At 28.1% G+C, this 15,259-nt stretch overlaps 1 protein-coding gene across 1 annotated transcript; it reads left to right on the top strand.

Moving 5' to 3' along the window:
* Positions 1-3,520: 3,520 nt before the first annotated feature.
* LOC136086711 (uncharacterized) lies at positions 3,521-10,801 on the top strand. Its single transcript, XM_065809018.1, has 3 exons — positions 3,521-3,691; positions 4,113-4,179; positions 9,074-10,801. The coding sequence occupies exon 3, from the start codon at positions 9,092-9,094 to the stop codon at positions 10,427-10,429; it is 1,338 nt and encodes a 445-aa protein (XP_065665090.1). The 5' UTR covers positions 3,521-3,691; positions 4,113-4,179; positions 9,074-9,091; the 3' UTR covers positions 10,430-10,801.
* The last annotated feature ends 4,458 nt before the right edge of the window (positions 10,802-15,259 follow it).

The raw sequence follows: 15,259 nt of genomic DNA, 5'->3' as shown, positions 1-15,259 counted from the left end.
CAACAATCATATTTTGCAATGTGCAGTTCGAGACTTATTTGGAATGACTGCTGGAATTGATGATGCGTTGCAAACATGCAAAGATTTGGCTTCTTTAACTCACCAGTCAACAGTTGCAGCTGAGTTGCTTGAATCAGAATCAGGCGCTCAAGGAATCAATTTTAGACAGTTACGCCAATATGTTGATACAAGATGGAATAGTGAACTGGATTGCTTGGCTTCTGTCCTACATCTAAAGAGTGCAATTATCAGCTTATGTGCAAATGAAGATATTTTTTCTTTAAAGACCATCAGTGCATCACAGTGGAAATCAATCGAGGGGGCAGTAAAAATTTTGGTACCACTTAAAGAAGCTAAAGAAACGTGGTCGGCTGAGTCTATTCCAACAATTAACACTGTCGTCGATTCTCTTTATTTAATCCATGACAAAATTGATCAATTTATTGAGACGGATGGAAAAAATGGCTACAGTGTCTTGTATGCAAAAAACTTGAAAAGCTGCATTGAGAAAAGATTTCCTCTTTGTTACACTGGAAACTTATTGAGTGCTGCAGCAAACTACTTAAATCCTGCTTTAAAAGGACTTCACTTGAAGCTCTTCAAAAAATTTCAAACAACAAAAGAATGGTTAGCCTCACAGGTTAAGGATAATGTTGAGTGCCAACCTTTTGCCAGAGTCCTTTCAACAGATTTGTCCCCTAATTTAAAACTGAAGCGCAAGTTAAATGCAGACTTGAAACACAAGAGCCAACATCTAAATCCTATTTTGAGCGAAATGTATCAGTATGAATATCTCCCTGATGCCAAAAAAGACTTTCCGATTCTTGATTGGTGGAAATTGCATTCAAATACATTGCCAAAACTCTCTTCATTAGCTAGACAAATTTTAGCTGTTCCAGCAAGTTCAACTAAATCCGAGAGAGATTTTAGCTCAGGTGGAAATGTCGTCCGATCATCCAGACACAACTTAGACCCAGAAAAAGTAGAACAAATCATCTTAATCAGAAAAAACATTGTCTTGTTGGAAAAATTTGGCAAAAAAATTCTGAATTAATATTTGAAAAAGTTGTTTACATTTGAGAAATGTCATTTGTGTCTATTTGTCAAAACCATGTTTACATTTTTTTTTTTTACTTGGATTTTAATAAATTTGTTTTCAAAAATTGTTAAATTTCTCGTCTCGTCTTGTTCTCGGTCTCACGAGAAGTAATAACTTCTCATCTCGGTCTTGTCTCGGTTTGAAAAAACCTAGTCTCGCTCATGGTTAGTTTGATTTTATCATTCACAAAATGCCATGTTGTAATTGTTATATTGGCTAATGCTTTTGTTTTTTGAATTGATTTTCAGATTTCATGTATTTATCAGCAAGATTTAATAAAATGAAGATTTTAAAATTTACTTTTTTTTAGCAAAATGGGGCATTAAATTGATCTCTAAATACCTCTTTATATAATTTAAAATTGCATATTGTAATATAAAAATAGTTTATTATAACTTGTGTTATTTGTAATATATTTGTTACAATATAAATATAAAATTTTTAAATGTGTAATTTATTTTAATAATGGTAATGTGAAAATATATTTTTGTAGTTAATATAAATTATTACAAATCTATAAAAAAATATAGATTTGTAAATAATATGTAAATATATAATTTTACAATCTAAAAGTAAAGTGCCCCAGTGATAACCTTGCATATCTTTAAGTAAAGTAGGCTCTAAATAGATTAGCTTTTTTTTTTTTTCAACATCTTCGCTTCCAACATAGCTGCAAGCAGCCACTAATAGAGTTGGAAGTTACTGGAAGAGAAAAGATGAAGCTTATAGAGCAAGAAAACGATTGACAGACGAATTAAAAGATTGCAAAATATATGAATCAGGAAAGCAAGGTGAAGGAAACGAATTCCAAAGAACTGATGTTCGAGGAAAAAAACTAGACGAATAAGAGTTTTTGAAGCACTTAGGAATAGTCACAGAAAAAAGATGAGACTTAATTGAATGGTGAGTAACACGAGAATGAATTTGAGTAGATGGCACAAGAGACGCAAGCTCTTTAGAGCTTGCGTCTCTTGTGCCATCTACTCAAATTCTTTCATGCAACCTTAGCAAATGCTAATTTTGCAATCAATTTGATATATGGTTTCTAAGAAAGATTGGAATTAAGAGTTAATCCTAGAAGATGAAGGGTAGATGGCTCATCGAGTACATTACCGTTCATTAATATAGCAAGATCTAAATTATTGCGATAACGATTGGCTGAAAAAAGTTGGGTTTTATCTGAATTAAAGTTTACCAGCCACTGTGAGAACCATGCAGTAGCAGAAATGAGATCTTTTTAAAGCTCAAATGTCCCCTCCAAGCAATCAGAGAGTTTTGGCTTCTTATCAAGACAAAGAATAAATGTAGTATCACCAGTGAACAATGCTACCTTAGATGTGAGAATATCTGGAAGATCGGAGTATACGGCCAAGGATAGAATTTTGAGGAACCCCTGAAGAGTGCTGTCTATCGAAGACAGCTTTTATACTACGATTGGAAAGAAAAGATTTCATAATCTTAAAGATGTTACCTGATACACCGTAAGAAGAAAGCTTATGGAAAAGACCAGCATGCCAAACTTTATCAAAAGATTTAGAAATGTAAAGAGCAATAGCCTTAAGCTCTCTACCTCTATCTAATGCACAATAAAACCTATCAGTTATTACTGTTAGCAAATCAGCTGTAGAACGAGAATATCGAAATATATACTGATGATCAGAAAGTTATTAGATTCAAGATGAGAGATTAAGTGTTTGTTAATTAAAGGCTCAAAAACCTTGCTTATGATAGAAAGAAGACTAATGGGAAGGTAGTTTTACCCACTCGAACACAAGAAATCTACTATTCAGTGTTTAGCCACCAAGCCCAATTAACTTTAGTATTGTATGTCATTTATATTGAGTTGCAAACAAACATCTCGTCACATAATGTTGAAGTGAGTTCATTAACGGTAGTTTGCTTAACAATTTACAGGATAAGCTTTTTTTAGATTTTTGCACAGATTTTTTAAAAATATATTTTCTTACAACCATGCCTCTCAGCTTATTGTAATCAACCGTTTTATCTCTTTAATTAAAATTTCGATTTAAAGACAAAGAATTTTTTTTCTTTTAACTAATAAGTTTCTTCAAACACAAAATTTTAAAATTAAATTAGGCTTAAGTTTTTTTCGACTAAAAACAAAACGAATGTGATTACGTCATTCCCAATCAAGAAAATGTATAAATTAGCCTTTTGCAACCAATTAAATATGTTTTCTCAAAATAGTAACTTTGTTAAGGTATATTTTAAGATTAGTTTTAAAATTTCCAGATGATAGTTTATGAGTAGTAGTAATTATGTTTTTTTCAGTTTTATTTGCTAATTCAATGCAAAATGTCCTACAATCTGTTTTATTCATACTGAGATGGTTATGTAAAATATAAATAATTAAATTGTAGATAAAAATACTAACACCCCCACCTGCATTAAATTAACTTTGATTAGTAAACTGATGTGTAGTTATTTGTTCGAATTCAAAATTTGTTTCATTACATTTACATTTAGTTTTCGTACGACAGTTAATTTTAAAATTAGGTTTAAGTTTGTCGAATAAAAACTTTAAACAATCAAAGTTTGTTTCCATATTTCAATAATGATACTTACAAACTGGTAAATTGTTTTTATTAAATTATTGTCAAGGTTTAGAATCTGAGTAGTATTGACTTTCAAGTAGCTGTAAATTTCTTTTTTCTTTTTTTCTTTAACTGACTGACTTTCTTTTTTCTTTTCTGACTTGACTTTTAAGTTGCTTGTGACTTTCTAAGTTTCGAAAACTGGGTATTATTATTATCTTTTTTTAATATTTAATGATTAGAATTGGTGTTATTTTCACCGAGGGTGTATTACCAAGGATATCATAAAGATTCTAAATTTGGGCTTGATAGAGATCTTTATCTTTATTTTATGCGCTTTGATACCCCTGGTAACGAAGCTGCAAAAAAGTTATTGTACTCAGATAAACTTTATTTTTATTTTTGATAAAATTGATTATATTAATAATATTTATATATTTTATTTTTATCCAATTTAGACGACCACATCAACAAAAAATCTTATTTGGTTTTGGAAATGAGATTTGCTACGGATTAGTTCAGTTGGTATTATATATATTTCGCTGTTCATATAAAATTAAATAATAAAATTACAATAAATCTTTTACCGTACACAAAGAATATTGTATTGAGTAAACCTTGTGAAAAAATTTAAATTTTTTAGATTTTAGTTTGATCTGAACGTTACGGAACGTTAAGATAAGTACAAAACTTACGATTACTTTATATCTAAATTACTTTAATTGTATATATTTCTTTACTGCTTAAAATTTTTTTTTTTTTTTTTTTTTTTTTTTTACTAAAACCAAAACAACTGTTAATAATTGCCATCGTTATGGTAATCACAATGTGATAAACCAATCAACACAATATAACAAAATAGCTTAATTTATTAAACATAAAGCACTACAATAAAGCAGATGTACCACAAAAACATCAAAAACAGACATTAATTATAATAGGGGAGTGTGCGCATATTTACTTAAAGAAAGAGTATAAAAATATATCAGCGTTAAATAAAATAGAAAATTATGTAGTATTATACCAGATTCTCGTCAGGAAATGGATATAGTATTGACCCTTATAAGGATTCAATACTCTGGTATATGACGTTTCGAATGTTTTAATGCTCATTCCTAGAAACCCCCGTCGGGATATCATCCTCAAAACAAGCAAGTAAAAACTTGGTGTGTCATTAATGAGAATAATTATTTTCTCAATATTTCAGGTTTAATGGATTTGATTAAACAACTCATAAAGTGTAACGGGATTGCTGATATATAGTGTTTCATACCAATCTTTGAAAAAATGTTGTTTTCTATTTAATTTTAAGGAATTCTTCTAATTATAGCTGCGTGACTTGTTATTCACTCGTAATTTATGTTTTACCAATTTGTTTACGAGTTTTCTCTTTGGCTTTAGCATGTTTAATTTTTGAAAAACCTTTTTCTTTGTCAAACGAGTAGCAACGTTTTTACAGTCTATAATTTTTATTAAAATTTTTTTTTGTTCTTTTGTTAGATGATTCCTTTAATAGTTTTTATAGTTCTTTTAAAATGTGAATTTTTTTAAAAAAGAATTTTTTTTAAAAGAGATTGCAGAAAGTTTTTTCAATATCTTTAGGTAATAGAAAAAAAAACTGAAATTATAAAACTGAAATTATAAAACTGAAAAAATAACTTCTTTCGAAATTTCCTCAAACTAATTTATTCTAATATTACGTAACGATAAAAGTAAACAATGAAAAGTTATCATTAATATATAAAAAGATCAGAAAAATTAAATTTTTTTTTTTTTGGGTATACCATATATTGATACATTTTTCAGTATTAAAAAAAACAACATATATACAAAATTATTACGTATCATATTGACAAAATACATTAATAAAAAAATTATATAAATTTTGATATAATAACTATTATATATATTTATTTTTCCATATTACTAGATGTGAGTGTCATACCTAAAAAAGGAAATGAAAAAATATTCAGCAATTTTGGGTATGCAACTTCATAAAAATCTTTTCGCAGATTCCCTAAACAGCATCATTTGATATATAAATAAATATGTCTATGTAAAAATTAAGTTTTTAATTAAAGTCAATTTAGTAATAATTTTTTTTGCAATTAGCTTTGTAATTACTATTTCAACTGTTGTTATTGTTTTTGTTTTTTTTTAAACTAAAAGTGTAAGAATATAAATTATTTTAATTAACTTTTTTAAACTAAAAATTTGAAAAAAATTAAAATAGGGATGAAAGAAGACAGTATTCCACTTCACCGGGTTCCAATTCATCCTATTACTTCATCAAATCATCACTCCACCAAGTTTTTTTTGAACATTACATTTTTCCGTTGAAGAAATGTTACAACTTATATAAAATTACTTAAAAAATTAATAGCCGGAGCACTTACATGACATTTTTGTCTTGTCTCCGAGCACCGTGTTACATTACATATATATATTTTTTATTTTTTCTAAGAGTATAAAGTATAAACAAAATAAATATTTACAAAAATATTAAAACATTAAAATAAGATCGTCTTAGTAATTTGGTAATACCAGAAATAAATTATATATAACAAAAAACAAACAAATAAACAAAACAAAACAAACAAAATGTCACCATTATATGCATAAAAATGTAACAAATAAATATTTACTTTGAAATTAGTTTATATTTTCATATTTTTATAGAAAAATATTTTTGTCTTTCATACTTTTGTAGAAAAATATATTGGTCTTTCATATTTTGTTCACAAATATATTAGTTTTTCACATTTTTATATAAAGTTTTTCGAGAAACAGGTTTTTTTATTTAACTGCTGCGAATAATTTAAATAGTGAAATCTTTTGTAAGCGAATCTGAAGATCTAGTGCAAAAATCCCCTTAAATAATAATTGATCTTGTGAGAGAGTATATTTGTATTTTGTATTAATTACACAAAAAACAATTTTCTCAACTTTTTCATTTTAGAAATTTTTGCTGGATTACAGATACAAGACATCTGTTTTTTTAATTTAAACTATTATCTCTTATATATAAACCTAAAAGAACAAGGTTTTTATACCACGATTTCACTTAGACTAGTTGCAAAGGAATGTTAAAATGATTCTAATTTAAGAACCCATATAGCATAAGAAATTAAGTAATTTTTTTTTTTTCAATACGTTTATTTCGCCTTCTACAATAAATACAATTTTCATATATACACAACAACAAAAATTATATACAACAAAAAAAAATTATATACAACAAAAAATGTAACTGCTACAGCAAAAAGAAGACATAATTCTATCTTATAATTGTATATTTACGCCAATATAGTATGATATTTATAAATCGTGATTTATAAATAGGGGAACATGGGGCAAGATGACGAACGTTTCGAAAAACGCCTGTATCTTAGTCAATATCTGTCCCAAAAATGAAAACTTGATTTAAAAGTGATAAAAAATCATTCCGCGTCACTGATGTATCAAAAAACCACTCTAAAAGTAGAAATTAGCTAAGGAAAAACTCATTAAACAATGTTAACTCAAATCGTCATCTTGCCCCGTATGCGGGGCAAGATGACGATTTGAGTTAACGAGGTTTAAAACTTTAAGAAAAGAAAACTCTATGAAGCTATAAACGCCTCAAAAACCATCATCACAAATTCTTTTTTATTAAAAAAGTAATACAAATAAAGGTGTAACTTTTAAAACTAATAAATTATACATTTATATCGGTCAATGCAAAAAATAACAGTAACAACCTAGTAATCAGTTTGTAGCAAACTCCAACGCAACAAAATAAAACTATCGTCAAACAAATATTGTATTTCGTAATAAAATAATTACTGAACAATACAAGAATAGCAAACAGTACAAGTAAACTTCCGTTTAATATAGATTACGGACAAGCCATCTTGCCCCGGTCATCTTGCCCCAGGCTAATACAATCTTTAAAATGAATCAGAATCCGTACATAATCAAATTATCATAGCCAAATACTTCTTGTATGGCTTCCAGTTTCATCAAATTAAATAAAAATTTCTCGCTTACCTTTAGCTGGTGATGTAGCGATGTAATAAATCAAGTAAAACGAGGATAAAAAGTTTTTTTCTCAATGTCGGAAAAACTTTTTAATACTTAACTTTCGTCACAAAAATAATATTTAAAAAGAAACCATTGATAAATCAAGTAAAACTAATCTACTTCCCTTTCAGCTAAAGTCAACTGTTATATTTAGTTTTGCTTAAGAGATAACTGTAGGTTCTCATCTTGCCCCATTCGTCATCTTACCCCATGTTCCCCTATCATATTATATTGGCGTAAACATACAAAGAAGTAACTAGTAATTGCTAAAATGCTTACATTATCTGCCGTTGCAAAAAGAAAAAGAAGGCAGCTGCAGTTGCATAAAAAATATTTTTAAATATTATTAAAAACTTAACAAACATTTTATATAAAAACACATTTTTTTATATCATTAGTTGCAGTTAGCCTAAATTTATGGAGAATAAAAAATTCTTTTATTTTTTTATTTTTATTTTTTTTAACATGGTGTTTTTATGTTATCCTTTATTTTTGTTATTATTTCCATTTTATCATTTTAATGGACTTTTTTGTAGGTAAGTTGGATCTCTTACTTTAATTGCGATTGTTTTGTATAAGGTTGTTGTGTTTTATATCCGTCTTTCCCTTCTCAAATTTACCGCATTTTCTTTTAATTTCCATGGGAAAACCTCTTTATTGAGTTTTTATTTGTAACTATTTTTTTTTCCGTTTTTCTTTAACTTTTGCATTCAATAGAATTGTAAACTTTAAAATTCTTGTTTTTGTTTTTATCTGTTTTTTTTTTATTTTTATCGTTGGTTTAAAGAATAAACACATCTGCAATGTTATGCGAGTTGAAATTAAATTTTTTTAGCGAGATCTGGTACCAAATCTGTTTATGAAGGCTTTTTTACATTACCAAAATTAATCTAGTACTATTATTCAATTGTTTATTTCCACCGAAATAAAAAGGGCTTTGTTTTGTATTTCAAGATTATTGAATAAAAAAGAAAAACACTTATGTGCTTTAAGTTAGTTGATAACAATATTTCTGATTTTTTTTTTTTAGTCTTTTGATAAAGAATTTAATCTTCTTTTTTTTTAAAATCTGATAAAAAAAACACTGGATATTTGCTGCCGGAACTTAGTCACACAATGTTTATTTGTTTAATGTTTTTTATATCTTTAACTGTTATATCTTTAACTAATTTTTTTTAAAACTCTTTAACTGTATTTGTGATTTGATGTAATCACGCAAGAACCAATGTAGCTAAGAAGACCTAACGACCATACTTAGTTACGATGTAACTAAGTATGAATCAAAAGTTTCTAGAGTTTTTAGATTATTTTGTCAAGAACCAATATAGAACTTTAAATATAGTTTGTTTTATTTTAGAAACTAGTGCCAAAAAGTATGACTAGGTTTTTAAACAATGAACTCACTTTGCTTGCTCTGGTTGCTGAGGAATGCCAATATGATTCCAATTTAGGAACACTTTTAGTTGCATTAAAAGATCTATCAGCTTACTGTAACACTTGGTTTACAAACGAAAAAAGTATTTACTCAGATTTAGCTCGATGCGGAACCGAATGTGCTATTTTGGTATATTTAAACGAAAAGTCGCTTATAAACACGAGGTTTCGCCAACTTTTTACTACACTTGTGGGGACAAATTTGAAAATTATTATTGTTAAAAACACGGAGCCATCCAAAGATGTTATTATTAGTTATTTTCCTTACGTCGCTAAGCTTCGTCTCAAAAAAATAATGAACTTGGTGAACGAGGCAATAATTGTTAATTCTCAAAACGCCTTGCTTTCAATTATAATTCGGTTACAGCAGCTTGTTGAAAGTTTGATTTTAATGCCTGTGCCGGGATACAAGGGTAAAAAAAAATCTTTTTTTTTTTATAAAGATAATAATTTCTTCTCTTTAAGAGATAAGCAGGTTAATAATCCATGCATTTGTACTTGTAATCCGGTAAAAGAAGCAAGAGTTACAACAAATAAAAATAACTACTCTGGCCCGTTTGCTGTTAAAAAACCTATTAATGAAAAAAAATATCTAAAAACTGCCAAAAAAGTTCAAAATATATCAAACAAAAAACCACTAATTTGTCCAACAATAAAAATCAGCACTTCGGATATTAACTATAAGTTGCAACGAGCTTCACTTGCAGATGAATTCGAATCAATGAAAACCTCAACAGAATCTGAATCCCCAAATATGAAACACTTAGATAATATTGGGAATTCAAGTGGTCAAGTAGAAAAAATGCTCTCTGCCGATCATCCCGATATGCGTTCTATTCACCATATACCATTAATCAAAGAATTTTTCCTGGAAAAGGATGCTGCAAACAACGAAAAGTCTTGTCAACAATTACCAAAGACTTACGTTTTGTTTGATCCCTGTTCAAATTCCAAAAATTTATTATACGTAAATATACCTCATGTTGACAATCTTCATTTAAACGATGTTGATCATCGTCGGTCTCGCGAAACTTCACCAAGAAGCTCGATGTTGTTTAATAGCATGAGTTCTGAGGATTTTAATAACATTGACACGGCATACGATTGCGTTAATCTATTTGAATCTCCAATTCCCACACCTGATATAAAAATAAAGTCTATTTATCGCAAACCTATTCCATCTTTTTCACAAGAAATGTGCTTTCCGCCTGTTGGCTTGTTTCCGTGTGAAATACTGCAAGTTAAAAGACCGTCCATATTTGATTGTTTGCGGATGTAAAAATATTCATTAAATTGTTTGCAATTAATTTTGTGTTAGCATGTACCTGAGTTGAAAAATAAGACTTTAAACTCAGAAAGTATTACTTTCGCTGTTTAAAGCTTCTTGTATTTATTTTTAAAAGTTAAGCACACCAAAAATATTGGCTTCAAAAACTTAAAAGTTGGATACTTTTATATCTATTCTACCACTAACATTATTTTGCGCTAACAGTAGATAACGGTGTTTTAATTAATTTATTTTTCAGCTGTATTATACCTATTAGTTTCAATAGTTTTAGTTTATTTGACAACTTGACACAAGTATTATTTGTAACTTAATCAGCAAAGTGAAGTTTTTTTGTACAAAGTTAATAAATGATAATTAAATGAATATTTTTATTTTTAATTTTCATATTTTTAGAAGGCAAAACTTTATCACCTACCCCCTATTAATATAATTTAAATATTTAATTTCAGTAAAGTAATTTAAATTTAATCTAATATAAATATAATATAACCTAAAATAATCGAGCAACTGTTTTGTTGTGCTAAGTTTGAAACAAAATTTATAACTGATTTATTATTAGTGTCATATTTACTAATTTTGGCACGAGTACTAATGTGACCCTCTCATAAAGGTGGTATTTTTAATTGGTTTTGTTTAGATTTTTGCATAACGTTAACCTATTTTTAGTAATGGGTAACCAATTTTTAGCAGCAAAAAGTTTAGATAGGTATAAAGATATATAGAGATACACAAAAATGTATCCAAAAAAGATAACTTACAGATTTGATGTTTTTGGAAGACCAGATTGCAGTAAAAAAATTCAGAGGATTGGGACAGAGGATAAGAAGTATAGTAGGTTCTGATTTGACTTATAATTTCAATTTTGAATTTAGTGATTACTACCGAAAGAACCATCTCAATCTAACAATACAGTAACTGTAGAAATTCAAATAGTGTTTGCATGGAATGTTGCTTTTATGGCTACGTTAAGTGATTGTTCACCAAATGTTGTGCAGAAAGTGCCATTCTAGCTGAAACTGCTGTTGATCTTAGAGATCATACATCGAAGCAAATCCGAACATTTTAATAACCAAAACACGGTGAAGAAAGATATCAGAAAATAGGTAGAAAAAATGCCAATACTGAAAAATATTTACCTAGGTTACCTGATAGCCTTATTGTTTTTAAAGAGAATTTAAAGAGAGTTGTTAGCATGATGCAGCTATATTTTGATTGTTACATCAACGAAGATGAAAAAACTGAACATACTGTAATAACCAAAATTCAGCTGATTTAAAATATAAGTTATACTATTTTTGAGCGAGAAAAAAAACCATTTTAATAAATAATTCAGATAATTATCTATGCCCTAAAAAAAATTTATTAGAAATGTTTATGTAAGTCTTGGCCTCTAGACGCTTAATTAAAGCTGTTTTTGGTAATTTTGAGGTTTTTAATTTTCCAAATATATCTTTTGTTAGCTAGGAAAGAGTGATTTAAAGGTGCCTAAATTTTTTAGGAGTTAGTTTAAACATATTTGCTTCAAATATTGAGGACTTAATTTTTTAGATTCTGATTTTTTTTCTGAACATAAAATGTATATTCAATATAAGTGCTGCTACTCTTAAAATGGACACATGTAGACCTAAAGTGCACAGTTAGTGTTTCATCACATCTTTATTGCATTATTATTCGCTATTTTTCTTACATAGTGAAGACAATAATTCTTTAAATCTGAATTAAAAACCTCATGAGCTTCCTCTGACATTAGACCATGTCATCAGACTATGTCAACATTAGATCTATTGTCGAACTGAATTAATTTTAAATCAAATTAATGATCTAATGAAAAATGCAAACTTTCGCCCCATAATATTCCCTCCCCCACCATTTCTAAATGGTCTATATTCAGCAAACCAAAAAAATTTAAATAAAATCCCCCTTCTTACTAGATGGTCTATATCCGCCCCTATGACAATACAATCAGATCTTCTTGGAGCACATTGATAACAATAAAAAAAAAGTTTAAAACATCGTATCTAAAAATGCAAGCCTAAAAGACCATACCGTAAACCAAGCGTGGTTCCTTTTTTTTTGATATTATTTTTTTAATAAAAGATTTAGTATTATTTAATTTTGATAGATTACAATCACAAACTTGCGTCAAACAAAGTGTCAGTTGCGTTAGATAAGGCAATGTGCACCTTTCTATCAACCATAGCTATTTCAACATAGTTTGTGATATTTTTTGTCTTTCTAAAGCAACAACTGATGTAATAAAACTTGTCATTCTATCTTTAAATTTGTTTTCTTTATTAACCAGATTTAGTTTCTAGTTTAACAAATCAACATTAAATGGTTGACGATTACTTTAAGTTCTAAAGAAACTGCGCTTATAAAATACAAAGAACTTTTGTGTGATAAATTACGAGAGCTGTTATCTAATAATTTCTGGTAATAAATGCTTCGACTTGTTGAGTCGTCAAATCTAGAATTGTAATAAAGTGTTGTTCTACCAAACTACATAGACGAACGAATAGTTCTCAGTAATTCCACTAATCTTTTACAACTGTTGTTTGCAAGATCTTGTAATAAAATATTAGCTAAATAACAAATTACTACTTGTAATTGTTACCTGTAGTTCTTTTGCATAACTAATGTTGTTATATGCTGAATATGTATAAGTTTGTTTTGCTAAAGTATTATCACAAATGAATTGATACAATCTAAATGTAGTGCAAAAGAATCAGTTAGAGTTATCGTTGTCGGTTACTCTTTGTTTCTAAAATGTTATAAAAGCTTTCCCTTTTGTCATTTCTTTCAGTATTATTAAACTCGACTTAGCAACTTTAATAGCAGCAAACAGTATTTGATTAGTCGTGCAGTTATCAGTGGTTTCAGTTATTTTTTAGTATTTTTTTTTTTAATGAGCAACTATCAAAGTTTACAATTAGTCTACCAGTAGGACCGCTTAATGATATAACAGTACCTTTTTGAAGAAGAAAATGTATCCTTAGTCACTGTTTCAAAATATGTTTCTCCTTCGTCAAGCCATTTACTATATATACATATACTTGCTCAAATTTCACAACAACTTTTCTGTATTTAATATAACGTTATTTTAAATTTTTTTTCAAAATTTATCACTTTTTTTACTCTTTTGAATTAGCCATTCAATGCAGAAATAAATTAAGATGTACAGACAACTCTACCTCCATTGAGAATTTGTTACTCCTCATAGAACTGTATATTTGAAAATATTTCATTGCGCTCTAAATAAATGACAGCAATATAATGTAAAGCAAAATAATAGTTTTTTTTAAAAAAAAAAAAAAGTTATCCTTTAGTCGCATTTCCGCAAACACTTTTAGGTCCAATCGTAACATGAACTGAAATGTTATTTCAATTTCAAAATAGCTAAAGTTAATTTACGATGGTTTAACAAATAAGAAACGACATCAATAAATTTTGGTAATGTAACCTACCCCAAAAAGTTATGATAAAAGTAATCTTGAATTTTATAAACTATAATTTTTCATTGGAAAAAACTTTTTTTTTTCATTTTTAACTGATAAGCTCTCAACTTTTTTTACAATTTCTATTTCCTATTTCTAATCTATTTATAATAAAATTATCAAAAAAAAAAAAACTACAACAAAAAATTATTACGGAAAATAACCCTACTACTGTAAAATCGTACTATTTTAAAAAAGAGTTATTTTTGTTTCGCGCTTCAGTAGCGTTCCGATCGTGGCAGTCTTGCAACGCGCAATCTATTTAAATTATTTAAAACACAAGTTTTTTTTGTTTATTTACATTGAGAAATAGGTAAAAGACGCAAGGGGTGTACATTGATCGACTGTAAAATAGGTAGAACATACAAGGAGTATGCATACATCGACTGACAAATAGGTTGAAATCAAGTTGTTTTAAAAATGATATTTTTACAACAACCTGAGCTTAAAAGGCTAGGTGAATAACAAGTAAATTTAAAAACGAATTTTTAAAACCCAATGCTTTTATTAAATTATGTCATTAAAACCCAAATTTTGCAATTTTTTCTGATAATTATTACTTCATTTTAATAAGCCACTGCGATTAAATTTATTTTTCATGAAGTTTTGCTAATTACTAATGAACATTATTCTTCTTCTTTCCATATAAAAAATAAACTTAATAAAAATTAACTAAATTAATTGACTTATTGCAAAAGTAACTACTGAATATTGTATTGTCATCAAGCCAGAGTATGTATGCAAAATTTGAAGAAAATCTATAATCGGGAAATGACTCAAAAATTGATTGCGAGATTTAATGTTAACAGACAGAGACGAGGAGTTAATAAAAGCATAGAGAAAAAAAAGCAATTGCTTTTACTCAGTAATTGGTTAGCTTTACGTTGATAAAAACTTCCGCAGTTTTGCTCAAACTTTTATTCACGTTAAGCTGAACATTTACTGAGCATTTTTGGAGTAAATTGCTTAACTTTACGTGAATAAAAATTTGAGGGAGTTTCCTAAAATTTTTATTCACGTAAAGCTGAACAATTACTCCAAAAACACTGAGTAAAAGCAGTTACTTTTTTTTATTCACCCGACCTAAAGAATTGTTTAATTTTAATGGGAATGTCAATATTACGGTTGCTTTTTTTATTGATGCACGTTCCAAAACTAATTTCAAGGGGTTAGTTATAACACAACAAGCAAAACGAAAAAAGTTTAAATGCTTTTAGAAAGTTTAAGTTAGTGAAAGGTTGATCATTCTCAGTGAAATGCTGTTTGACACAGATGAACATTCACTAATACCGGTGATGATTCAGCTCCACTTCGTAAGAAAAGAAAA

This window comes from Hydra vulgaris, chromosome 11 (assembly GCF_038396675.1).
Source record: "Hydra vulgaris chromosome 11, alternate assembly HydraT2T_AEP".
Lineage (NCBI taxonomy): Eukaryota > Metazoa > Cnidaria > Hydrozoa > Anthoathecata > Hydridae > Hydra > Hydra vulgaris.
The sequence above is the reverse complement of the archived record's forward strand: the minus strand, read 5'-3'. Positions and strand labels throughout refer to the sequence as shown.

Excerpts from the sequence above, each read along its gene's own strand:
- LOC136086711 (XM_065809018.1), top strand. The coding sequence starts at position 9,092 with ATGACTAGGTTTTTAAACAATGAACTCACTTTGCTTGCTCTGGTTGCT.